General features: G+C 46.0%; 1 protein-coding gene across 4 annotated transcripts in view; it reads left to right on the top strand.

Annotated features, from left to right (window-relative positions):
• The window catches only part of WDFY4 (WDFY family member 4), a 285,801-nt gene that overhangs the window by 188,641 nt on the left and 70,213 nt on the right, over window positions 1–26,947 (top strand). For all 4 annotated transcript variants that reach the window (XM_035267709.3, XM_078343959.1, XM_035267708.3 and 1 more), the window contains 4 exons: window positions 5,214–5,362; window positions 11,255–11,375; window positions 14,434–14,519; window positions 16,051–16,113. In XM_035267709.3, the coding sequence (XP_035123600.3) occupies window positions 5,214–5,362; window positions 11,255–11,375; window positions 14,434–14,519; window positions 16,051–16,113 (419 nt within the window). The remainder of the gene's footprint in view (window positions 1–5,213; window positions 5,363–11,254; window positions 11,376–14,433; window positions 14,520–16,050; window positions 16,114–26,947) is intronic.

Genomic DNA, 26,947 nt, shown 5'->3' with positions numbered 1-26,947 from the left:
ACATACTAACTTTTCAAATAAATGTCCCAAATCCTTGAGTCCAAGTTTTACAATATTCAGAGCTACCCTGGCTAAATACATGCTCCAATTTTAAACAGTTGCCAATGAGCAGTCCTTAGTGAACACAGTTATGGTGAGCATTGTGCTTTGAACAGTCCTTGGGACTTGTAATATGTTTCACATTTCACTGGTGCAACCAAACAGGAGCAAAGGTATTGACATTTCCACCCTGTCTCCTCCGAGTCTGCAGAGAAAGATGGGAGGTGTGGCTGTCTGCACACTCTCTGTGGAAGTGACACATGCAGGCAGGTAGGGGGCATCCCTGTTCCTTGTCTAAACCTGAGATGTACTTATGTAAAAAGATTCATACATTACATTCCTTTCCATATTTTCCAAATATATATATATATTTATATTTGTATATAACATAAAACAATAAAGAGATGCTATATCTCCTTTTTATGTATAGATAGATACAGTTAGATAGATGACATCTCCTTATTGTTTTAACATACATTTCTTTGATTACTAGTATGACTAAATTCTCTGTCTAAACACAATTAAGAAAAAGTATATGCCAGAGTCAATAGGTGGACAAAAGGATGTAATTTATATAGCCTTTCCCTCTTTGATACCTGACTTTTTCTTAGCAGCCTGTGCTTTTCTGAAAAGTAAGAATACTTATTCCATATCCCAGTACCAACAGAATGTATTCAGAACAAGGTCGAGGCAAGCAGATAACGCAGGAAGAGGGCAGATGATAACAGGGGCAGGACTAAAGCTTTCTTTGTAGCAGACATGCTAGCTGTATACCCAAAGGTAAGGGAATGCATATATTGGCAGCTCTGTTACTGGGTACCTTCAGTCACCTCTCTGGACCTCAGTTTTCCCACCTATTAGGGTATTTCACTAAGTTGCAGACTGCTAATGCTAGAGCAAACTTTAGAGAGCATCCAGTTGACCTTGCCCTTTATAAATGCACCCACTGAGGCCTGACTTTAAAGAACGTGCTGGTGTGAGCTGTCACTGAATGTCCCAGTAGATTGTTGTCTCCCTGCTATGGTTCGAATGTCCCCCGAAATTCATGTGTTAGAAACTTAATTGCCATTGTAACAGTATTAAGAGATTGGGTCTTTAAGAAGTGATTTTGCCATGAAATCACGACCCTCATGAATAGTTTAATGCCATTATTGCAGGAATGGGTTCATTATTATGGGAATTGGATCCTGATAAAAAGGATTACGTTCAGCCCCATTTCTCCCTCTGTCTTGCACACTCACTTCCAGCTTCTGCCCTTCCACCATGGGGTGACCCTCACCAGATGCCAGTGCCATGCTCTTGGATTTCTCAGCCACGAGAACCATGAGCCAAATAAACTTTTATCTTCATAAATTGCCCAGTCTGGGGTATTCTGTTATAGCAGCAGAAAATAAACTAAGACACCCTCTAACTTTAGCGCCAGTATTTTGTTGATTTCTGGACAACCTGCTTGTCATCATACATAGAGCTAGCTATGGCTATTTTCTTAGTTATTTTACCCTTCAAGAGTGCTAATATACCATTCAGCTGATCTTAAAAAAGCTCTACTTATGAGGCAAAAGTTCTGCTCTTGAAAGTGATCGATAGAATCATGACATGAGGGATTTCTTAATCATGAGTAAACTTAGGGGTGGAGCCCTCCTAGGGCTAATTTAAATGAAAGAGCAGGTAATAGTTCACTTGGGTTCATTTTCCAGTTTTTAAAATGCCATTTTCTTTTCCAGCAGAATCAATGTTTAAGCTATTAACCCAGCTCTCACCAGACATTTTTCTTGTGATTTGGTTTATTCTGGTTGATACTTAAGTCTTCCCAAAAGGAAGCACCAGATCATAGGCATGTGCTCTGAGACCCTGACGCAGGCATCATGGAGGTGGTGGTGGGGGCCTGGTATCACCGGGAGGAGAGAGGGTTTGGACAGACATAGGCCAGGACTGGCATTGCAGAACCACATCATCTCACCATGTGAACCTGAGGATGGGGGTCTCTCAGTCTCATCTGTAAAAGGCACAACAGGAAAAAAGTTTAAGCAGCCTGGTGTAATTTTCCTAATAGTCCTGGTGGGAGTGTAAATTGCTGTCACCTTGTGGGAGGGTAATCTGGCAATGGTTATCTGAATTTAAAATGCCCACACCCTTGACCTGTCATTCTGCTTATAAAAATCGATTCTTCAGATTTACTTGTGTATTCAAAATGACTTACCTACAAGGACGGCCATTGTAGCATCACCTGTTATGTCAAAACATTTGAAAGCAACCTGAATCAAAGAGGACTGGTCCAATAAATTGTGGTACATCCATTCAAGGGAAGAGACCACAACTATTAATAAGAATTAGACATCTTTATAATAAATGATTTGAAAAGTTATCTAAGATGAATTGTTAAGAGAAAAGTCTAGATGCGGAGTATTAAGTATATAAATATAAATATGTAAGTATATTAAAAAAGGAATATGTATAAACATGCTAATGTATTCATACAGTCTCTTTGGAAGAATGTACAATAAAGTAGTAATGGTGGTTGCCCCTGGGGAAGACTATTAGAGAAGCTGGGGTTGCCACACAGTTATTCAAGTCCCAGAGTAGACATTGATCATTTATCTTCAACCAACCAACCCTTCCTCCCTCCCTCCCTCCCTCCCTCCCTCCCTCCCTCCCTCCCTCCCTCTCTCCCTCCTTCCCTTCCTCCTTTTCTTCCTTCCTTCTTTCCTCCCTCCCTCCTTCTCTTCCTTCCTTCCTTCCTCCCTCCCTCCTTCCCTTCCTTCCTTTTCTTCCTTCCTTCTTTCCTCCCTCCCTCCTTCCCTCCCTTCCTTCCTTCCTTCCTCCCTCCCTCTCTCTCTCCCTCCCTTCCTCCTTTTCTTCCTTCCTTCTTTCCTCCCTCCCTCCTTCCCTCCCTTCCTTCCTTCCTGCCTTCCTGCCTCCCTCACTCCCTCCCTCCCTTCTTCCTTCCTCCCTCCCTTCCTTCCTTCTTTCCCTTTCCTTTTCTCTTTCTCCTTTTTGCTTTCCAGTTAGTCCAGTAGCAGCTCCTTCTTGTTTAGATACATTCACTTCCTTCCCTCTGCATTCTGCCATCTCTCCCAGACCACTGAAATAGCAACATGATGGGGCATCCTCCTTTCAGTCTTGACCCTTTTCTAATGCCTTTTCCACCCGGCAGTCAGTGTCATCTTTTAGAAGCAAGCTCTTCCAGGGCTTTCTGTTGCAACCACAATAAAACCCAATGGTCTTTCCTAAGACCACCTATGCTGGAGGTACTCCTGCTTTCTAACTTCATCTCAGCCATACTGACCACTTCTATATTCCCCAGATCAGCCCTTCCTGCCTGTAAGCCCTTAACTGGATGTCCCTGTTCCTTGTTCTTCTCCAGGCTTTTCCATAACTTACATGTTCCCATCTTTCAAGTCTCAGGATCTGGGTAGAATAGTGTCCTCGCCAAGTTTCTCCCTATCTTTGTCAAGATCACGAGGGTTTTTGTCTCTTAGCATGTATCACAGGTTGTAATAGTTTGTTGGTTAAAATCCAGCTACTGGATTTTAAGCCCCATGAGGGCAGGATTCTTGTATATATTGTCCACCTTTTCCCCCAAAGCCTGCCTCAAGGCCTGCCATGGAGCAGAGGCTGAATACATAACGGATAAATAGATGACCACCTAGATGAATGAATGAAATTGGAAATGAGTCCACTTTGGACTCTGGCTTGGAAGGTGGCTCGAGGGCCAGCTCCTCTGACAAAGTAGATTCAGGATAGACCAAGAAAGCCAGCTACCTGCCTTGGTTACAGAAACAGAGGCTTTTGGCTAGACCTCACTTAAGAAAAACAGCTCAGCCCTGACTTGCCCTGGGCCATAGTGGTTAATGCTTACTTTGGAACAAAACCCTCAGTGAACCTTTGCTTTCTGGCCTTGGCTCTAGCTTTCACTAATCCCATTTGGTACAGGAGTTGGAGAACTGGTGTTCAGGGCCTGCTCTCCAGGTGTCACCCTTGTGGCCTTGTGATTGCCCTCAAAGGTGAGCAGGAAGCTTCGCTTCAGTCCTAGACTATGTCACTTAGTAGGTGACTGATCTTTGGTGAGAATCTTATCTCCTGGAACTGCTTTTATTTTTTTTCTACCAAACATATCTGTTCTGCTTTTGTATAACTGGAATTAGCACAAAATTACTGTGACAAAATGCTGGCCTTGACCTTATTCTTGGTCCCTTATGCCCTCATGTTCTAGAATTTGTTGATTCACTCACTTGTTTCTTTAGCGTTTACTATGTAAGAACCCACCTGATTCTTACTACATCGAGAACTCTGGGTCATGCCAAGACATTGTCACAGGTCAGATTCCGCATGCAGAAAGTTGACTGGGAATGAGGATTGCAGGGCTGGGCCGATGAAGACGTGCAACCACAGTGCAGTCTCAGCAAAGATCTCAGCTGACTTCAGAGCAGCTCTAGGTTTGAGATGGTTGTTTAGAGTTTTCTTGAATTGAGCCAGAGGAGATAAGCTTTCCTACCCCACATTGACCACTTTGTGGGAGCAGATTGGCACTGGGAAGAGGATGTGACCTTAGACTAGGGGCTGTATTCAGCTAAGGCAATTCTGGAGAACGGCAAACATTTCCGGCAGCAGGGGAAATGCACACCTCAGTCCAAGAGGAAGGATCTGCAGAGCACTGTGCATCTTCTACACATGCTTGCCTGGGCCTTGCAGAGATGGCAGTACAGGTCTTGTACCTGTGGTTCTAGGCACTTCTGACTTCTAGTCCTGGCTCAACCATGTACCAGCTGGCCCTGGACCATGGACAAGCTCCCTCTCCTCTGTAACTAGAGATGCCTTGTACCTGGTGAACTTTCCTCGCTGCTAACTGTGGAATGTTTATAGTTGCAGAGGGGCTTAAAGCGAGAGAAAGGACTTTGACATGCTGAATACAGCAGTAAGCATTCACTCGCACACCTCGGTGGGAGCAGGGGTGAGCTTGGGTAGATTAAACACCAGCCCAGGTCGGGTGTGGAAGGGCCATGTAGGCTGTGAAGAGCAGTACAGGTCTTGGGCAGCAGAACTGCCATTCATACAAGGCACTGCTCTCACCTCCAAGTGCCCTGTGGGTGACTGGTCACTACCCTCCTGTTTCCCCCAAGAATCATGGGCATGCTTCCTGTGCACCACCTGATTTTGGCACTCTCTCCTTCCAGGTGACACAGAAGTTCTCCCTGGTGACTGTTCAGGGACACCTGGTGTCAGAAGGGGTCCTGCTCTTTGGACACCAACACTTCTACATCTGCGAGAACTTCACACTGTCTCCCACAGGCGATGTCTACTGTACCCGTCACTGCTTATCCAAGTGAGTTATCCACTTCTCCCAGCAGATTCTTCCCTGAGCCCCATTCGTCCTTACCAGCCAACCTCACTCTTTCCCTTGTCACCTTGTTCTTACAGTGGGCTTGGGTTTGGGCCTGAAACTGAGCCATGAGATAAAACAGAAGAACCTACAGGCATAGGCCATCCATAGCCACTGTTCTCCCAAGCTGCGATTGGGACTGCGTACCAATGTGGCAGCTCCTCACGTCTCTCCCGATGTGGAATGTCAGGACTCAGAGATCAGTCCTTAGGTTATTTGCGTGGCTGAATTCAGTCGCCATCAACTTACTCACTCAACAACATGTTGGTTGCTCATTCTGTGTAAGACAACAGGCACCACCCCTCTCTTCTGAGGGACGTATTGCAACTGGAAGCATGCACAGGTTCTTTTGGAAACTGTTGGCCACACACTATGATCATGGGACAAAATCTGCATTATGAGAGGGCTCTACAGGGGTCATGTAGGCTGTGAAGAGCAGTACAGGTCTTGGGCAGCAGAAGAGCAGTACAGGCTTGGAGGGATGCCTGGGACTGGTGTGGTGGGGAAGAGTGACCTAAGGAAGTGACCAAGATCTGGATCTTGAGAATGGGTGACACTTAGGAAGAAGTTTGAAGTCATTTTCACACCAACAGATACCAGAGGCCTTTGGCAGGAAATGCCGAGACTTTAGGATCAAGTGCAATTGGTCTATTAGGGTGCAGGCAGCCCTTATTGTGCAATTCTGTGTTTATGAAGTAAGGCCATTCAAAATCAGATTGACTAAACTTTTGCCAAAAGTTTAGTTGTCAAGTGTATGCTTTCACTTGATCATTGCCTTTGAAGATATTTGGATGAAGATTTCTTCATGCAGAGATAGGCCTTGCTTTTCCAGTTGACCCAGGTTCAGATAATGACAAGATGACCTCTTAGTCCAGTGGCTCTCAAACTAACTGACACCAGCATCACCTGGAGGGCTTGTTAGCATACAGACCCCTGGGTCCTGCCCCACCCTAGTTTCTAATTCAGTAGGTCTGGGGCAGGGCCTGAGGCTTAGTAAGTTCCTCGCTGCTGCTGATCCTGTCACTGGTCCGGGACCACACTTTGACAGTCACTGTTTTAGACTACTGACAGAGGAGTCCAAGTCTTATCTGCCAGTAACCAAGAACTTTAACTTCCAGTTGTCCTGTCACTTCCAGCCTGTGTCAACAAGCAAGAGTTGGAGGCGTGTGGAAGAGTAGATGTCAGCCCACCTTGGTTGATTTAAATCAGAATACTTTAACATGCTTGGCATTTTTCTCACTTCTAATTTCCATCTTTTATTCATACCAAACGTTCACCGACTGTTGTGTCTTCTGTGCTTCTCCAAGGCAGGAGAAGCGTAATTAATACTTGGCGTGCTCATCCCATCTTATTGCTCATGTTTTATTGATACTGATCAGTATGGACAACGGGCCTGCAGCCGTGCCTCTCTGAGAGCTGATGAAAGCTTTCTACTCTGTCTGTATGCACAGCGTGCCCCATGATGACTCGCATCATCCACTGCTACGCTTCACCTCTGGTTTAGATTGACTAGTGTTAGATAAGATCTTATTGTTTAGGTAAATTGTGTTTATGAGGTGCGTCTAATCCTGATCAAATTCACTATATCTGCACTAGATATAGAAGCCCAGTGGTCAGGTTTTATGTACTCACTTGATTGGCAAGGACAAACAAGGAAGACTTCTAAGGTCTGAAAAATGGACTTTTCTAGAATGCAAGCAGGAGTAGAGTGAGAAGAAATTACTACCCCGGAATTGCACTGGGGAAGTGCCCAGGTAGTTATAGTCACCATACCTCAAAGAAGCATCTGTTACTCACACAGTGCTTTCTCTCTGGGGTCTTGTCTACTGCCCTAGGAAACTACTGAACTCCTGGAGATGCGGTTCTGAGACTATTAGATCATGCCAGATCAATGGGGATTAAGTCTTATTTTGACCATGAAGATTAAAGAAGATACATGAATAAGCTTGTTAAAAATAAAGCTAAGTCAAACCTGAAATGTTTCTCTAAAAGACCGCTATGAAATTGAGTCAGTTACGCATTAGACCTTGAAAGAGCCTCTCCGATGTACTATGAAAATATCCTAAATCAGCCTCAAGAATACTACAGAATTCTCAACAGTGATTGGGCTTTGGACTTTGGAACTTTCCTCACAAGCTAACAGCCTTCTGAGAAGGTTAGCTTTTGCTTGTAGTAGGTCCCTTTCTTAGGGGATTAGGATGGCTGTATTCATTTGTTAGGGCAGTCAAAAACTGGGTGGCTTTAAAAAAAAAACAGAAATGTGTTGTTTCGTAGTCTTAGAGGCTCGTAGCATGAAACCAAGGCAAGGCCACGCTTCCCCTGACTGCTCTAGGGAGACACCCTTCCTTGTCTCTCTCAGCTTCTGGTGTTTGCAGAGCATCCTCTGCCTGCCTTGGCGTGGAGATGCATTGCTTCACGCACGTGGCCGTCTTGCCCCTTTGTCTTCACATCATCTTCCTTCTGTGTGTCTGTCTCCATGTCCAAATTTTCCCTTTTTATAAGGACACTAGTCAAGTTGGATTTGGGCCCACCCTAATGGCTTCATTTTAACTTGATTACCTCTGTAAATACCCTGTTTTCAAATACGATCACAATGTGAGGTACTGGGATTTCAACATATCTTTTCTCCTAAAAGCTTTTTACCATTTTCCAGAGCGTTCTTCCGTATGTCATCTGTGTTTCAGAGTCCTGAGTTGCAGAAACAGTCAGCACAGAGCAAACTGAAAGCAGGGAGCCAGTGGGAGAGCTCCATAAAAGCTAGGGAGCATGTCTGCCTCCAGGGAAAAAAGACACTGTTGAAACAGCTTGGGTGTTAGAGTTGGAGGACTGGAGTTTGAGGCCAAGTTCCCCCTCTTAAGGACCACGTGACCTTGGAAAAGTCTCACCTCTCTGGAATGCAGTTTCTTCATTTATGATATAAGAATAAAAATAAGTCATGCTCAGCATAAGGGTTCCTTATGAGAATCCAGTTAAATAATAAAAGAGAAATGCGTGGCAGGCCAGAGAGCATGAGAGTCACTCAGCAAACATGCCCTGAGCTCAGGGGAAGATACAGAGGACAGAGAGCCATGGGTAAAGGCCTGTGCCTTTGTAGGGTGTGCAAGGGAGAGAGACCAGCCAATCACACAGCTAAGGTATGGAGAATATTTGCTGTGGTTCCCACAAGCACGGGACGGTGGGAGCACAGAGGAGTGGCTATATCATCCTCATCAGTACCTTGACCTGGGATACTGCTAGATCTAAGCCAAAGGTAGGAAGGAGAATTGTCTCTATGGCCTTGCTGGGAGTCAGAGATATGTAGGGGCAGCTCAGCTGAGATCTGGACAGGGGCATTAATAATGGACAAATGACCTTAGCCAGCAGCAGGTTTTTATTAAAGCATCCTGGCAGAAGCATCCAGAACCAAAGCTATGTTTTATTTTTGATCTATCCTACAATGATGTGGCTTAGAGGAGAGGGCCTGGGAGGATTCTTCTGGGACGGGCCTGCAGAGAGCCTGAATCTGCAGCCTCGAAGTCCAGCTATTCAGGGGCCTAAGCAAGGGGTTCAGGCTGTGTCTCACTTAGGCAGTCTTCCCTGCTGCCCAGCACAAGTCTAAGCTCTTAATTCTGTACGTGCTGGACTGCCACTGACCGTAGACTGGAGAATTCCCTCTGGGCTTCTGTGACTGATTGGCCTCTATGGACTTCCCCAAGAAGTGGAACATGGAGGCTCCATGGTCTGCATTGTCAGCTGGGCCATGGGGACCACACTGGGAGCTGGAATGAGAGGAGCTGAAACAATTTCCTCACCCACTCCCTACCACCTAGGGCTGGGGCTGGCAGGACCACCTTGGGGCAGGGGCCCTTGCAGCCCTTGGCTCTCTGGGCCTGTGGTTGGCCCACAGGCTTCTTGAGGGCTGGCAGGCTTGGGAGGCCTTCGTTTCTCAGTCCTGGAATTTTATCAAAATGGTTGTGGTTGTATACACAATTTAAGATGACTGCATGCCCTAGATGTCCAGAAATGTAACTGTCTATAACTGAAATCAACTGTATTTCTCATGCTCCCATGTGTCCAGATGGTAGAAAGTTTCATGTGATTAGCTCAAGGCATTTCAGCTATTTCTAGTGTACAAATTGTTCTCTTTGGGAATAAATATTTGGACAAATTTATTATCTTCCCTTTCTCCTCCTCTCTTCTGCTTCTCTAGAAGAGAAGAGAGGAGGAGGGGGGGGTCACTCTGAGATCTTTCAGGGAAAGCCTCCTGCACACCCCTCTTAACTCTCCTCATATTGGGACTGCCTGATGCCTACTGGAGGCATGCCACTGTTCCTGCGGGTGCCTGGGAGGGGGGCCCCACATCACATGTGGGTCCGTGGGTCCCTTACCAGCTCTCCAAGATTTCTTCTCACCACTCAAGGCCTGGCCTGGGAATTTTAAGATGCACCCCTTATGCTTTCTCTCTCCAGCCTGGGTTTTGCAAACTGAACAAGCTCTGGCTTTCAGGAAGTTGTTTCTGCTGTGATTGAGCAATCGCTTCAGAATGTAGTGCACCTCTTTGTCCCATGCTGGGTATACCACGCTACTCAGGCCTGTGCCTTTGTATGGTCTACAAGGGAGAGAGACCAGTCAGACATACAGCCAAGATGCAAAGGATATTTGCTGTGGTTCCTGCTAGCAGGGATGCTGGGAGCACAGATGAGTGGCTATGTCATCCCCACGAGTACCTTGACCTGGGATGTGGTTTGACCTAAGCCAAGGGTAGGAAGGAAAATTACCACTGTGGCCCCACTGGGAGTCAGAGACATTTAGGGGCAGCTCAGCTGAGAGCCAGATAGCTCTCAGGGCTGCCAAAGATGTGGCAGAGGTGGGCAAGGGTCCTAAAGAGCTCCCTGGTTTAACATCAGACATCATTCTGCAGTGTCAATGAGAGCCTCACTCACCTCTGGAGAGGAGACCTCATCCCAAAGGTTCCCAAGGCCCAGGACAGGATGGGCAGCCTCTCAGGATGCAGGCGCTGTGCAGATGAGCTCCAGGCACTGCCCTCATGCCTCGCCAGTGGCCTCTCTGCCTTCCTCTGCTCCCTTCCCTCCTCTTCCCTGTGGTGCATGACCCCTCCTAACTCTGGTTTGCACTCAGTCTCATGGTGACCTGGCTTCCTTCAAACCTCCTTGCCAAGTGCTCTGTAGCCCCAGGTCCTGCCAGGAAGCTCTGAGTCCTGCCAGTCCCTGTGGCAGTCACAGGCCACATCTGACTCAGTTACCTCATCCAGCCTCTCAGCCCTGCCGGGGAAAGAGTTCATTCAATACAAAACAAGAACACTTGGGCAGAGGAACTAAGATGTGTGGCAGGGCAGACATCCTGGGGCTGAGACTGTCATTCCTGGGCAGAGGTAGCTGGCACAGGCACAAGGGAGCCAGTGAAGAGAGGCCACAGGAACCCACCAAGGCTCCTGTGTGTGGTTTATGGTTATTCACAGGACCCATGAAGCCCTCCCTGCTGCCCCCTACTTTTGGCCAGGGGCCTTCTCACCCTTACCCCCATACTTTTCGTCAGCGTCGTCCTGAAAACTGTGCCATCATCTTGCTGTTCCCTGGGACACCCTACCCTGTTCTTCCAGGGCAGGGCAGCTTTCATGTGTCAGCAACCATTGCCAGAGCTGACATGGGCAAGCACTCAACAAGGATTTCTCAGATGAGTGGGACTAGCACACTGATTGGCAGTGACCACCGCACCCCTCTGATGTGTCCTTGGAAATGTGGGTGGGGCTGGTGGAGGGCAGGAAGAGGAAGAAGCTTGCACGTGTCCTCACTCTGATGTCTGAACATGTGCCCTGCATGGCTGTTTCCTTTTCAGCATCAGCGATCAATTCATTTTCAACCTGTGTAGCAAAGACAGGTCCTCTGACCATTACTCATGCCAGCGTCATGGCTATGCTGATGTGCGGGAGCTACGACCGGCTCGCTTCCTCCTGCAGGTAAGCACACTGCGTACTGGCCCCCCTGGGGCTGGCGAGAGGCAGAGTCATGGGACAGGTGGTCCAGGAGCCATCCAGAGACACACCTCTGTGACTCGTCTTTGTGCCTGTGCACAGCCCAGTGCCCTTAAGGAGACACCTGGGAGTTCCCTGGGCTTGTTGGCCCTGGTCCCAGGTGGGAGTTCTGACTTCTGCCCACTCGCTCCAGTCCCTGCCATTGGCTGTTGGGCCTTTCACTTTGTCTTGTAGGATTCAGCTGCTTCACTGCTTTGCTCTTGACATAGCCCATAGCTGCCTTGGAGATTCAGGAATACAGGGCAGGGCAGATGCATTGCCTCCTGGTAGAGCCGATGACTGGGAGTGGAGTGCCCTCTGCCCTGCCCTGACCACAGGTGCAAGACCTCCCTTGCTGACATATTCTCCCCGTCTCCCCAAGGTGCTCACTTATCGTCAAGCTCCTGCTCGGCCCTGTTTATGGGGCCAATTGGTTTAGGGATCTCCCAACTGCCACCTCCAACCAGAGTCTTTCAGTGCCTCACCCACTGCCTTCAAGGGCTTAGCCAGGCATGCAACAGAGATGTTGGCTCCTTTCAGAGGAAGAGCTCAGCCATAGCTGGTCATAACTTCCTGCTTCTCCTCCAACCTCACACATAGATAGCACTTTCTAGAAACATCAACTGAGGAGCAAAGGGAAGAGGGTAAACTTCAGGGTCCTCCAGTGACCTCAGAAACATCTTGTCTTCATTATCCCAAGCTCAGCAATAGCAAAGCTGCATCCTCATCCCCTGGGACTCCAGTGTAAGTGGCAGAAAAGAGGATCTGAGGGACCATGTGACGGGAGGGGTAGGATCCCTTCCCACCCTCTCTGAAGGGTCACTGTTAGTTCCAAAAGCCAGCAAGGGAGCAGTGCTTAGCCTAGATGAACTAGATGTCTTTATCTGTAAATCTATTTTCTGTAGGTGGGTAATTGATTCATCCAGTGACCCTTCCTGCAAGAGGTCTCATTATCATTCTCTGAAACTGAAGCACCAGCACCAGGTGTGATGGCTCATGCCTGTCATCCCAGCACTTTGGGAGGCTGAGGGGCAGATCACAAGGTCAGGAGTTTGAGACCAGCCTGGCCAACATAGTGAAACTCACTTTTACTAAAACAAAAAAATACAAAAATTAGCCAGGCATGGTGATGCATGCCTGTAGTCTCAGCTACTCGGGAGGCTGAGGCAGGAGAATTGCTTAAATCTGGGAAGTGGAGGCTGTGATGAGCTGAGATTGTGCCACTGCACTCCAGCCTGGGCAACAGAGTGAGACTCCATCACACACACACACACACACACACACACACACACAAAGAAAAGAAAAGAAAAGAAAAGAAAAGAAAAGAAAAGAAAAGAAAAAGAAGCTGAAGCTTAGGGAGATCTTTAAGGGGGAGGAGTGGACTTCTGAAAGGTCCCAGCTGCCCTGGTGTCAGGGGTTTGCCAGCAGCTTGCTCTAGCCCTCCCATGAGCACTCTTCCTTCCTCTGCTGCTTTTGCCTGCAACACAGTTCTCATTTTGCCTGAGCTTCCTGAGCACATTTGCAGGGTGAGGAAGCTGGAAGGGCAGAGTGGAAGCAGCATCCCTGCCCTGATGGTTCAGTGCTGCTGGGTCTGGGCTTTACCACCACCTCAGCTCTGCCACATTAGCTCCTGTGGGCACCTCTCTGGTTTTCTTTCCCTCCAATGAGCAGGAGGTCATATCCTTCCTTTCCCACTATTATACATACAGCACTGAGTACAATTTTAGGTACAAAGTAGGTACTCAAAATTATTTGTTATGATTATATGTCTACCTTAAATGTTATATAGAGTAGCAGATAGGTATCAGTCAGTGGGGTTTTTTCCACCATTACATGGTGCTTGTCTCCAGAGGACTGGTTCACCTGAAGTGGTGGAAGACAAGGGGAGAGCTTTTTGAGCAAGGCCATCCTTTGTCCATCCCTGGATTCTCCCAGGAGGAAGGCAGGGCTTGGCACTCCAGGTATCCAGGGCAAGCTGTACCCTCCACAAATTCTGCATTCACTTCCTGTTTTGCACATTACTTATATTTCTATTTGTAGAAAAAAATCCAAGCCTCTCCTACCCAATAGCAGAGGACAGGAGGTTTGCAACATTCTTGCAAATCCCTTCCGGCTGCTCAGAAGAATTAATGAACTTGACTTTGAGAACTCATTTCCAGCAGGGTAGACGCAGGACAGGACTCCGTTACTGAGTGCAGTACCCACCTCTGAGTCTGACCCTTACCCCACCCCACCCCACCCCTCCCTCCATGTCCAGGTCTCACCTCTCCCTGACCCTCCCTTCATCCCTGAGAATTCTCTCTCCTTGGCTTCATCTCATCCCTGAGGTTTGTCCCATAGGTGACTCAGCCTCTCTCTTATTCCAAGTCTGTTATGTACATTGCTTGGAATAGAAAGGAGTTAGAGAGGAAATAAGATGAGAGGAAAAAAAAAGAAAGAAAAGAAAACAGGGTGAATTTTCATCAGGAATTAAGGAAGTACCCCTGATTAAAACCTTACTATGCCAGTGGAGCCATATCAAAATGGCCTGGGCAGAGTACCCTGTGCTGCTTAAATGGCCTGGGCAGAGTGCCCTGTGCTGCATCTGTAGATCAGCTCATGACGCTGCCCAGCGGCACCCACCAAACTAGCTCCCCTAGTGTTTCTGGTAAGGTGATTTCTGGCTCAGGAAACGAAACCCATAACTCAGAGGTGAAAGTGTCTAAGGATGGCATGGGTGCTTTCTCTCGTGTCAGCCTCATGCTTACCCTGGAAGTGGGCCTTTTGCTTCCTGCTTCAAAGGAACTTGGAGCTGTGGTCATGTCCCCAGCCCTCCCACACATTCTGCAGAAGCACCCCATCCCTGTTACCAAGGTCTTGCCACCCATGGGAGCTCAGAAGAACTACCCAGGAAGGGTGTCCTGACACAGAGACCCCCAATGACCCATTTCCAGCAACTCTGTCACCCTGGGACATCTCTAGTCCACGAAATATCAGGAGCATTAAAAGGGGCTTCTCTTCACAGGACATTGCCTTGGAGATCTTCTTCCACAATGGATATTCCAAGTTTCTTGTCTTCTACAACAGTGATCGGAGTAAGGTCTTTAAAAGGTAAGGGCTTGAGCATCTTCATTCTGAGAAAACTGATCCTGAACTGAGAGCAGAGGGGCAGAGAGCAATCAGCTCTGTGCTCAGGAAAAGTGTTTTCAACCACAGTGAGCGCCACTCAGGCTGGGCCCAGGGAGGCACTGCTAGTCTGCAGAACTGCCAACTCATGAAAGGAGGTACGGGAACAGAGAAGGTCCTTGCTTCAGTCCCAGGAAGCAGCCTCCATTTTCCTGAACTGAAGTGGCAGAGAACAGGAAGGCTGAAGGGGGAAAAAAATCACACAGCTACAACAGAGTTAAGAAACTGGCTGTTTAATGGGCCTTCCAGAATGTTCTGGCTTTATTTTCTAATTTTCCAAGTAATTTTTTCGGCTTAATCTTTCTTTTTGATCCCAGTTGCCAATTTTAGTTGCTCCAATTTCGTATTTCATTGGAAGGAATTCCAAACAACTGATTTCCCACATGTGCACTGAACATGTTTTTCTTAAAGAGAGAAGCCTGCTGTTTTAGTTAACTTCTCTTTCTCCAGATGGATCAATTTAAGAAATCCAAGCCAGTGTGTAAGTTCTTAATGCCACAGTTATCTGTTTTTATTACCATTAAAGTTATAGATCAGTAGATTGGTTTGTAGAGAATCTAGAAAGAACAGACAAGAAGGTCAGTTCTTCATCTTGATAGCGCACAGAGAGGCTGATTAACAGAGGGAGTGGTTATGAGCTGCTCCACGTGGGCTGGAAGTTCTGAGGAGAGATTTGACATCCCCTGGCCTGGGAGCCCATTTTGTGCTCAGAAGTTGAAGCCCTACCTTCCTGGTGGCCCTATGGAACTGGCACCAAGCCTGCTACTGCATCCAAGAGGCAGGGCCAGGATGGAGAAAAACAACTCCTGGAGAGAGGCTTTTGTGCCAGTTCTCGGCGCACCTCCTTAGACTCAGGTGAACTTTCCCATGCAGTTCTTCCAAGCTGCTGTCAGATTGCCCCCTAAAATTATCTTCAATGTCTAGTTTAAACCAAACCTAATAAGCAGACATGCAACCCATTAAACTTTATTCATTTCCCCCTATGGTTTCTGTTCATTAAACAAGGTTTTTCACAGTTGATTTAGAAATCTCACACCTCCACAGCTCAGGGTGTGAATGTGGCCTAATGCAAACTCCACAACCACTACCCCCTTGGCTCAGGGAACCTGGCATTAACATGGCATTTGTCCCCACAGCGACACGCTGGAATGTACGACAGGGTTGTTGACATTGGCAATGCTGTCAAGGGCCTGGCCCAGAGGAGGTACCTCACTCACACTGCCTAAGTAATTATTGTTTTATTGTTTCACTGTCGGTATTAAGACAATAGCGTGTAATGCCAGAGAGTGCTGAGGGATGCCTAGAGGTACACCCAGGCCTCGTGTTCATAACCTGGGGGCAGGATGGAGTGTGGGGGAGCAAGAATGATCCAAGCTTCCTGACTGGCTCGATGGAATTAATGATGGAATTCCTGCCTAACTCTGCTGATGGAATTATGCCTTCCCTTTTCATGCAGCTTCTGCTCTTTCCAACCCAGCCTGAAGGGGAAAACTGCCTCTGAGGACTCCCTTAATCTAAGGTAATGGCGGGCAGCCGTGCTCTCTGGGCAGGCACTGCCTTGGCTTTCATGTTCCTCCTCACCTCCTCCTTCTCTAAAGAAGTCCTGCCGAGAGTGTGCCCATCTGTTCCCCGATTTTTCTCTCTCCTATTCCTGTACATCCTTCATCCTACTCCTGAAATTCCTTCTGCCAATTAAACCTTTGTGAACAGACTTGAAGTCCCACATGCTCTATGGCTTTTTCAGACCTAAATGGCAGGAAACCACCCTCTGCCCTGACTGGGCAGGTGGCACAGAGGTGTGGAGTCAGTCAGGCCCTCCCGTGGGGGTGTGTGAGCAATCCCAGGGCTGTTCCTCCTGTGATGAGGGTTTCTGAATGCTTAGAAGCTGAATTCATGTACGGTGGTATACGAATCAGACATTAATTTAGGAATCTCTGCTATGGGACCTCTCTCCCAGTGAATGGATTGCTTGCAGTCCCTCTCCCAGGTCCCTTTTCCAGCTACCCAGTTCTCTGGAAGTCCACTTAGGGATCAGTAGGTATTTTTATTTCGCTTAGGGGTGAGAATAGAAAAAGATGGTTGCTGTTTTCTCCAGGAATGTGTGAGTGCCAAGCAAGAGGGTGTCCCAGGAATGACATTCAAGATATTTACAATCAGTATAAAATGGGTCTCACCAATTCCTTCAAAATCATTTATCAATAGCGTGCAATACATGGTATTTGCTGCTTGACAGAACAAGCAAAATAATAAAAAATAAAAATCTCCTGTCCTTATTGAATTCACATTCGCATGAGGATAGACATAAACCAATATAAATGAGTGAACTATAAAGAATATTAGATAATTATAAGTGTAAGTGTAAAAAACCAAGCAGATAGAGGTGGGCACTGAAATCTTAGATGAGGTGGCAAGTGAAGCCCTTATCAAGGAAACACTCTTTGAATTAAGACTTGGGCAAAGTGGAGAAAAGGTTACGCAGCTAACTGAGAAAAGAACGTGTTAGGCCCAGGGAAGAGCAGGGCGTGGCTGAGGCCTGTAAAATTGGAGTGCAGGGAGTTAGTTGGGGTGGAGGTGAGGGAGGTCACAGGGGGGTAGTTGGTGCAAGATTATGGTGTTATTATTTTTTCAAATAGATGGGAAGCATTGGAGGGTTTTGAGCAGAGGGATGATGTGAACTGACATATTGATAAGAATCACTCTGGCCGCTGTGCCAAGAGTAGACTGTAGTGGGTCAAAGGCAGAAGCTGGAGACTAGTTAGGAAGCTGTTGCTGAGGCCACTGCAGTAATGCAGGTGAGAGAGGATGGTGGCTTGGATCAGGAACATGACAGCAAAGTGATGTGATGTGATCAGATGATGGACATGTTTAAAGATGCATTTGATAGGATCTGATGACAAATCAAGTGTAGGAAATTCAAGTATGAGAGAGAAGACTTAAGGATAAGATGGGGGATTTATGCTTCAGCAATTGGAAAATTAAACAAGTATGATCACAGGAAGAGTGGCTGCAGGGCCACATGTGAATTTCGAGATGCCTATCATACATCCAGGTGGAGGCCTCATGATGGCTATTGGGCATATGAATTTGGACTTCAAGAGAGAGGTTCAGGTGAGACATAAACGTGGAATAGTGTTTAAAGTCATGAGAGTGGGCAAGATTATCAAGAATGCATGCACGTGGCAGAGGTCGGAGGACTGTGCCCTGGGCACGTCAACCTTTAGACGGTAAGGACATGGGCAGGGCCAGCTGAAGAAATGGAGAAGGAGTAGTCAGAAAGGTAGCAGAAACTGCAGGTGTGGAACAAATCCTGGAAGCCAGGTAGAGTGATTCAAGGGGGGAGTGGTCAGGTGTTGTTGATAGGCCAAGTGGGATAAGAACTGAGAAATGAGCACTGAGCTTTGAAACCTAAGAGTCATTGATGGCCTTCAATAGACCCATTGCAGTGGCTGCCAGCAGAGGCTCCTACTGTGCCAGGCACTTACCCTTTGGTTTATAGCTTGTGGTGGAGTCCAAGGCATGCCAGGGTATGGTCCAGGGGACCTGGGCTGCCGTGAGTCGCTGCAGTTGGGGTGGCTGTTTAACAACTGTAATGGGCATAGCTCAATAGTCAACAACAGGATAGTCCTAACTGTGCACATCTGCTGAATCTCAGCCCTGCTGATCTCATATTGTTTATGTTCCATATAAGCCTTTATGTTCACACTTGGATTTCTTAGCACTATTTCAGTGCAAGGTAGAAAGCTATTTCAAACTAATCGAAGCAAAAAAAGAGGATTCATGATCAAAAGTGATCTGGCTACAGGCATGGCGGGACCTCCAGGCAGAATAAGTTTGCAGAAAGTGGTGGCTTTCCCTCTCTCAGGGAAGATTTTGCTTGGACCGGCTCCATTCTCAGTAGACACTGTCAGCACAGGGGCACGGATGCTCCTACAGCTACAGACTGACAGTCAATCATGCAGGAATCCCAGCACATACCACACATGCTTTATCCCGGTAATTTTAGCAAAGCTTTCCAAACTCATTTTTGCAAGTTATGTTAATTACATGCCCATCCCAGAATCCTGGAACCAATCAAATGTTTTCATTGGCCAGATAAGAGGGATGCGTCCACCCAGCTTCTGGGATTAGGGTCAGTCTCACTCAACTACACAGACCAGATTGAGGGGAGTGTGGTTCTTTGAGGGGAGTGTGGTTCTTTGAGAGAATCAAGGTTCTGTTATCCACAAGGGAGTGAGCACTGAGGTGTCACCAAAAGCAGGTCTACTCACAGCTCCATGCAGAGGGAAGTTCCAAGCCACAGCACTCATGGGTTGCACATGGTTTTCTCTCTCCCTGGAGCAAGGCTGCACCAACTGTGACACACATCACTTCACTGAGCCCTGTTGTCTCTGCAGCTCACCCTTGGATGAGCCTATTCTGTAATGTCACTCAGTGACAACAAAGCTGTCCCTATGAATATGGGTAGCTCTCTGTCCATTCTTTGTTTTTTGTGCTCAGAGTCTTAGTGGTGCCTTTCCCGGAAACACATACCTTCCTCCACATACCCTCTACTCCAAATACAGAGGGGCAAGTAGAGGAGGGGCAGAGGAAGGAATGCAGAAGAGCTCACCCCCAGCTGTGTCCACTAAGTTGGAGGCCCCTCAGAAATGATTGCCAGGTCGGAGGAAGATGATGCTCTGTGGATGAGTCAGATGTCTGGAGAGTACTCCTTACTCATCCACAGTTTGATGATGACCTGCAGTGCCACCCTGTGTACTAGCTTGCTTCTGTGGGACAGTTGAGCTCCATTCTGATTTTATTTCCATTGCGATTATTTTTACCATCATGGCTATGTGATCCCACTGGAGCAGGATCTTCCAGGGCTATGCTGGGTCACACCTGACACAGTCTCAGCACAGTTCCATGTTGGAGACCCTTGGGGAAGCTTCTGGGGTCAACCAGAGAAAGTACACGGTGCTCCAGAGCAATGCTCGTCTCAGCTCATGGAAGGAGAGCCTGAGCAAAATGTGGACACCCCGCAGAGTTCTGGCCCTAGGCTCTGAGGCCGCCCATGTGGTGACATTGTGCTAAATAAATAGTCAGCCCTGGGCTTCAGGATCAAGCTGACTTGGGCTTGTAGTAGGTGCCCAGTAAATTGTAATCCTTCTTCCTGGTTTTAGAATCACCTGATGTGTGTTTGGGCATGTTAACAGAACAACTGATTAAAAGCAGGCAGCTCTCCTTGCTCTCAGCTCCTCGGAGTGCCCCCTGCTTTCTCTTGCCAGCCCAATTGTGGCTTCAGGAACTCTAGGGTGGGGAGGCAGTGGTAGCCCTCAGCTTTAGGAGGGCTTGGCTGGCTACTGCCATGTGCCTCGAATAAGCTGATTATTTTTCTTTTGGATAACTTGGGGTAATAATCATAGAATGAGTCTTGAAAAATGCCTAGCTACTTGTTAGTCACTCTAGTGAGTGTGGACTTCTTACCTATAAAGGAGGTGTGTGTGCCATTCTAAGCGTTTTCAATGGGCCCACGACTCTTGGCCTAGGCTACAGATTTTCGTGTCCTGAACCTCAGCTTTTGATAACTTATGTGGCTCCTTTGGACACCATTCGACATGTACAGGAAGCCAGAGCTTTTGGTGTCAGAGTTTTGCTGAGGCTTTCGGTGACAATGACTGCCTTCATAACTGTATATCTACTAAGGAGGCTCTCTGAGCCTGGATTCCAAGTGGAAAATACTTGCAAAGCCTGCATGAATCCTGTCTGCATGGTACAGGACTGAAACTTCTGAAGACAGCATGGCAGCCTGTTCAGACTTCTGTGGGGTGCAAGGTTCTGCAGGCCGACAGGGCCTTCTAACATATGTCAGCTAGAGCTGCTGGATGAGTCCTGCTCTGTGGCGTTGAATATAGGCAGGATCTTTAAGATGTGAGAGGACCAATCAGAAAAGGAGAAACAAAGGCAGGAGTTGCTGGGAAAGGGGGCAGCTAGCTGGAATGCACTTGTGGATAAACTCACATCCTCACACTGAAATGTACTCATGCCCCTCCAGAAAGGGCTACAGACAGCTTCAAAATTAAACAGGGTACAACCATCCTTTAACAATTACCCAACACTCCTTTAAAAGGGAAAAAATAGATGTGATCACTTGGAGTGATTTAGTTACTCTAACTGTCCTGAGGCTAAGAAAACTAAGACAAACAATCACGTTGGCTTATACTATTTTCCAAGGATAGATAATAAGAAACAGGCTTTTGCAAATTGGTTTTTTTTTTTTCTGGAACATACTTTCTCTTGGTGCTGAATAGCAATTTTGGTTCTTCTTTAAAGAATTGTGGGTACCAATGGTGGCAATTCCTTTTTAATAAAATATACAAAAAAGAGTGATGGGAAATACAATTCTCTGTACTGGTTCTCTGCAAGAACAGGAGCCTATCATTTGAGCTTATTTTTGTACAAGCATTTCTTTGGGAAGCTAACATTACCTGTCTCAGTTACATTGCTTTCTAATGACCTCAGTTCATACTGAGCCCAGAGTTTAAAAAACTCAGAGGAATACAAGGCTAGGATGCCTGTCTGGTTCTCTTTCCCTCAAATCTCTCTTGGGCTCAGCACTTATTTTTGGATAAACTGAAACATCCACCACGTCACTGAGGCAAAAGTGTCCCCGGGCTGGAGAAAGCTTTTGGGCGTGAGGTGATGCTTACATTCAGGGCCTGATTGTACCTGAGTATCTGCAGCCCCCGAAATCATTTCTTAGTTGTATACATTCTTTATATATAATGTTTAGAATGAAATTCTTTTGGGGATGCAGTTTTACAGTTGAACATTTCTGGTTTATTGTTTTATTTAGAGATTTTCTTTGAAAAATAATGAAAGACAAAGAATTTAGAAAACCAACCATAAGAACCTATGCAATTCCCATGAGAATATGGTCTTCTGTGATAATCAACCACACCCCAGAGACACCACAGTTAGTTGTGAGGAGGGTAAAGCTCAAGTTCCCCGTCCTAGCGTTTCTCCACCTTCACTCCTGCCTCCTAGAGAGTCATGCCATTGGCTACAGGTCTGTAAGGTACACAATTGTTTAATGGGCAAAGGTAGTGCCGGCTCCACCACTGAGTGGAGAAGCATGGTCCTTGGGTTTCTTGCTGAAGTGAAGCCCTGGGAGTGCAACTGTGGACATCAGATTACTCATATTCTGTGTCTAGAGTGGAGTCACTGGAACCAGAGGTGAACAGCAAATGAGAGTGACAGCCAGTACTGCAGTGTCTAGGAGCTTGTCCACACAGTTGGCTCCATGGGCCATGAGCATCTGAGACATGGCTATTCTGCCTAGGTCATGCTTAGACCTTGGCCCTGGCCCCATTCCACATTCATCTTTGTCTTTCTGGCTGTACTAAGTTAATGCCTCATCTCTGCTGTATCCTCAGCCGTAACCTCAGATCCCTTCCAGGGCAAAAGCCTGATGCAAGCCCCAGTCTCTGCAGCCAGCCTTCCCCCTTTCCTTCCAGTTCCACCCAGCCACATTGCTTCCACAACCTTTACACTCCCACATCTCCAGGGGTGAGCAACAGGTGTGCAAAAGCCCGGGAATGACAATGAGCAACCCACTGGTTCAAGGTTTTTCCCATCCTAGTTGCAGCCTATATCCAGCTACCTCCACAAAACCTGGGACATAGAGAATACATGCGGTTTCTATTTATTTTAGCAACAATTTCAGGAATCTGCAAGAATAAGATCAACAATGGGTAATTTTAGATTAGTCAGGTGAGCCGAGGTTGAGGTGCCTGAACTCCCTTACTCTGTGCCTGAATTGCATCTCTAGGCTGACTCGGTGTGTCAGATTCTCACTTTAAGCTTTCCATAGTACCTCATAAATCAGCACTGGGCAGATGCATAAGGATCTATTGATTGTTGTTGCATTTAGGCTGTAAGATTTTTTTTTAATTTTTATTTCAAAATATTGATTAACAGTTGCAAAAATAGTAGAGAAGCTCCATACACCTTTCACTTAATGTCCCCTTCACCATGGTTACACTTTATATAACCATAGTACAATTTCAGAACCAGGACATTGACACTGGTACATGTATATGCATAGTTCTTTGTCATTTTATCACATGTGTAGATTTGAGTAACTACCATCACTATCGGCACACACAGTTATTTTATCACCACAAAGATACCTCTGTGCTACCACTCTACTGTCATGCCTACCCCTGTCTTCCCCCACCATCCTTAAATCCTGGGAATCATGAATCTGTTTTTCATGTCTATTATTTTATCATTTAGAGACTGTTCTGTATATGGAATCATACAGTAAGTGACTTTTGGAGATGGGCATTTTTTCTTTACTAATAGCACCATTGAGATACATTGAAGTCGTTGTATGTACCAATGACTGTTGGTACTTTCCTTTTTATTGCTGAGTAGTATTCCATGATAGGAATATACCAGAGTTTGTTTAACAATTTATGCATTGAGCAATATTTGGTTGTTTCCATTTTGTGGTCATTACAAATAAAGCAGATCATTTACATTTATTGTAATAATCAAAATATTAGAATACAAGTTCGCCATTTTGTTTTCTGTTTTTTCCTGTTCATTTCTCTGTTTTCTTTTTCCTGCCTACCTATATACCACTGAAATATTTGTTAAAATTCTGCTTTATCTGTTGTATTTTTAGCATATTTTTCTATATAACTTTTTGTGTAAATTGGAGTTGCCTGAGGTATCTGTCTTAATCAATTTGCATTGCTACAAAGGAATACTCAAGCTAAGTAATTTATGACTGAAGAAGTTTATTTGGATCATGGTTCGTGCAGGCTGTACAGAAAGCATGGCGCCAGCATTGCCTTCTGGTGAGGGCTTTTGGGTATAGGTGCTTCCACTCATGGTGGAAGATGAAGGGGAAAAGGCATCACATGGTGAGAGGAAGAAAGAGAGACAGAAGAGAAAGGTTCCAAGCTCTATTTAACAATCAGTTTTCAACAGGATCTAATACAGCAAGAACTCACTCATTATCAAGAGGATGGCACCAGGCCATTCATAAGGGATCCACCCCCATGACTCAAACACCTCCCAACCTTTGGGCTCAAATCTCAACATGAGATTTGGGGGGGACAAACACCGAAACCATATCAGTATCTCATTATACCTATGTAACTTATCACAAACTACTGGCATCGAGATGTACCAGGCTGAGTGAAATGTAGCGGCAGTAAGCTTTTAAGTCTTAAAGTCTTTTTCTTTCCCACTTTCGAAGGATGTTAATGTTTCATATATTGAAAAAACTTAGTAAAAAGCAAGAATGGAAGGAACACAAAAGTAAGTACAAACAGACACACTTAACTGTTGCACACTAGGTGATATAATTACACAGAGAGAAAAAATGATTGAAGTGATTTTGAACAGTTTTTGGATTATAACACCCTGAGTGGGATATATTCTAAAGGAGAAGGATGGCAAAGGAATTTTGAACTCCATTGGTTGTTGGTGGTGTTGTCATAGCAATTCCAGTCCTGCATTGTATCTATTGTAGGATTCGGCAAGTCAGTAAATTCAGTGATGTTTGTAACCCAGATTCGCACTGTGGGAGAAGGATGATACAAATATGAATGAAAGTCTTAAAGCCTTAAATAATTAATTGTCTAAAATATGTAATCTATATTTTTCTTAATTTTTTTCTCTATATTCATTTTAAAAACCACATCAAATATTTCCTAAAGTCATTTTTACACACAGGTGAGCTCAAGCTAAGGGAGGTGAAGTAAATTTGAGAAGCAAGTCATTGGCTTAGCCCGCTCCGGCGAGCCCGCTCTCCAGAAGATTCCACTTGCCACTCTGTCTTCTGCTAACTGGGGGCTTCTCCTCTTCAGAGTTATTTATTCTGTTACGAGTAGTCTTCAAGTTTTTGCCATAGCTACTCTAGGCAGATGTTGAGTGTATCCTGGGGATAAAGACACAAGAAGCTGAGGTAATTGCTCCAGGCCACAAGGGCACACACAGAAAGGGCAGAGGTCACACCAGCTCACCAAGGTCATGCCTGGCTTTCAGGATGGTTAAGGTAGTATGAATAGGGATTTTGTTCCATTTGAGGAAAGAGAACCCCCAAGGATTTCCTATGAAAGATCTTTGTGCTTAATACAATTTCCAAGAAGTAAAGGTGACTGAGATATTTTAGAGCATGAAGGAGTACCAACAACAAACCTTTTCCTTGGCAGTAAAAGAAATAGAGTGCAGAAGGTGCCTCCTAACTGGCCTCTGTCTCCCATCTGCTTCATCCCGCTGCCAGCATTCCCTGGCTAAAGAGGTGTCTGACTCGAACGCATTCTGAGGCAAATCCAGCCCACTGCCTGTGTATGTCTGAATCCTCGTGAAGTTAAATGCACTTGAAATGCCTTCCTGAGATGTATGATAAGAGGGAAAGTATGACAAAACCCCAGAGCAAGGCTGGAGTGTCGGGCCAGCCAAGGAGTTGGCAGTAAGTAAGGGTGTCGAGGACCCAGCACAGCAAGGAGTGTGCTGCGTCAGGGGGAGGGAGGGCATGGACTGGCAAACCCTGGGCGCCATGTGGGATCTGTAATCTTGATGTTTCTCTTAACTTCTCTCCTTTGCTGATCCTTTTGAATACCTAAGGAGGGAAAATTAATTCTAAAGAAACAGTGTTGGGAAGTCTTCATGTAGCTCTCCAGCACTCTCTGTCTTGATCATACGTCTCTGCTTGGACTCCATCCCTTTTGGATCAGAGGTGAAGTGACTGCAATAGCACACTGGCTCTCCTGTGGACATGCCCAGGGCCCGGCCGGCTAGTGGTGGCTCCTGTACCTACAGCGTGACGACTCATCATGCATGTCTCAGACACGGTTGTTCCCCTCAGCTTCAGAAGGGCTGCTCATGAGTCATTTCAGACATTAAGAGAAAATAAAAATGTGAAAGACAGTGCTCAGTGGTGGCAAGGATGCTGTGAAATGGGTTCTCTGCTACGTTACTGGTAGGCATATAAATATGGGTAAACCTTTTATGAGTTACTTGATGGCATATATAAACATTATTGTTAAAACTCACCCTTTAACACAATATTTACAATAATGAAGCTATGCCAAGGAAATAATTCAAAGTAATTTTAAATGTTTTAGTTATACAGGCTCTCATCACAAGACCATTCCCATTAGTGAAAAACTGAAAATAACTTAAAGGCTCAACAGTAACTTATAGTTATATGTATCCACAAGAATACTATATTGCAGAAGTTTTAAAGTGTGGTTATTACCACCAGGTAACAAAGCAGGACAGAAATTACAGAAATGCTATAATTTTGACTATGTATCAAAATATTTACAGAAAAATAAGGAACTCTGCCAACATTGCAGTTAGCTTACCCTATAGAATGATGGTTGCTTTCAACTACTATATTTAATAGTATGTTGGGGTTCCGATACTTCTACAGTGAAAAACAATTTAATAAAGGGAAAAACTAAAGTGAAAATGTTGAACCCAGATCTCCCAAGGTTTTAGAGCTCTGATAGGGTTGTCCTAGCTAAACATCACAAGGGGAAGTAGGCAGCAAGGAGTGCAGAAGTGAGGTGTGCCGTCTGCTGTGGCTGCCAAGGTGAGGAGGAAGGAATTTGATCCCACTTCACTGATGGATGCCTCTCAGTGCTGCTCGCCATCCACTCAGCAGACTTTCCACCAACATAGGAAAGTCTCGTGGGAAAACAAAGCCTCCCTCAAGGTATCATTCTTGATTCTTTTCTTTTACGCACGTGAAGGTATGAGCATGTGGTACACAGTGAGGTCAGAGAAGGTTACCAGCTATTGTGAGGATTGACTTGACTGCTGTCATTTTCTATCAAAATATCTAGTGTGTAGTACTATTTCAAAGCAGTATTTCGGCTTTTAAATGAACCAGGTTATAATTCTAGAAGAGAGCTGGCTTCTGCTGAGTACGTCCTCCATGTGCTGCCTGTTTTAGAGGCACAGAACCCTTGGAGTTAGTTAGGTATGGCATTATTCCCACTTCATGGATGAGGGGACCAAAGCTATGTTAGGTGTCCAAGGGGATGCCAGGTCAGAAGCAGAGCTGCCGTGGACCTAGATCTGTCCAACCTCAGAATCTTGGACTTTGCTCTCTGCCAGGCCAGCCCTGCACATTCTTGACCCCGATCTCCCAAATTCCTCAGACAATGGTGCTCTGCCCATCTCCTTTCAGCAGCTCTCACCTCCAGCTTGCACCAGGCAAGCCAAACTTTCCCCGACTGGACATGGTCCCCACACCTAGCATGGTGCCGAGTAAGGTGTTGATTTATTGAATGACCCAACCCATATCTGCCCCCATTCTTTCCTTCCTCCCATGAGGGTCTAGAAAAACA

The sequence above is a fragment of the Callithrix jacchus genome, chromosome 12 (genome assembly GCF_049354715.1).
Source record: "Callithrix jacchus isolate 240 chromosome 12, calJac240_pri, whole genome shotgun sequence".
NCBI classification, from domain to species: domain Eukaryota; kingdom Metazoa; phylum Chordata; class Mammalia; order Primates; family Cebidae; genus Callithrix; species Callithrix jacchus.
Note: the sequence above shows the minus strand (reverse complement) of the source record. Positions and strands in the feature narration are given on the sequence as shown.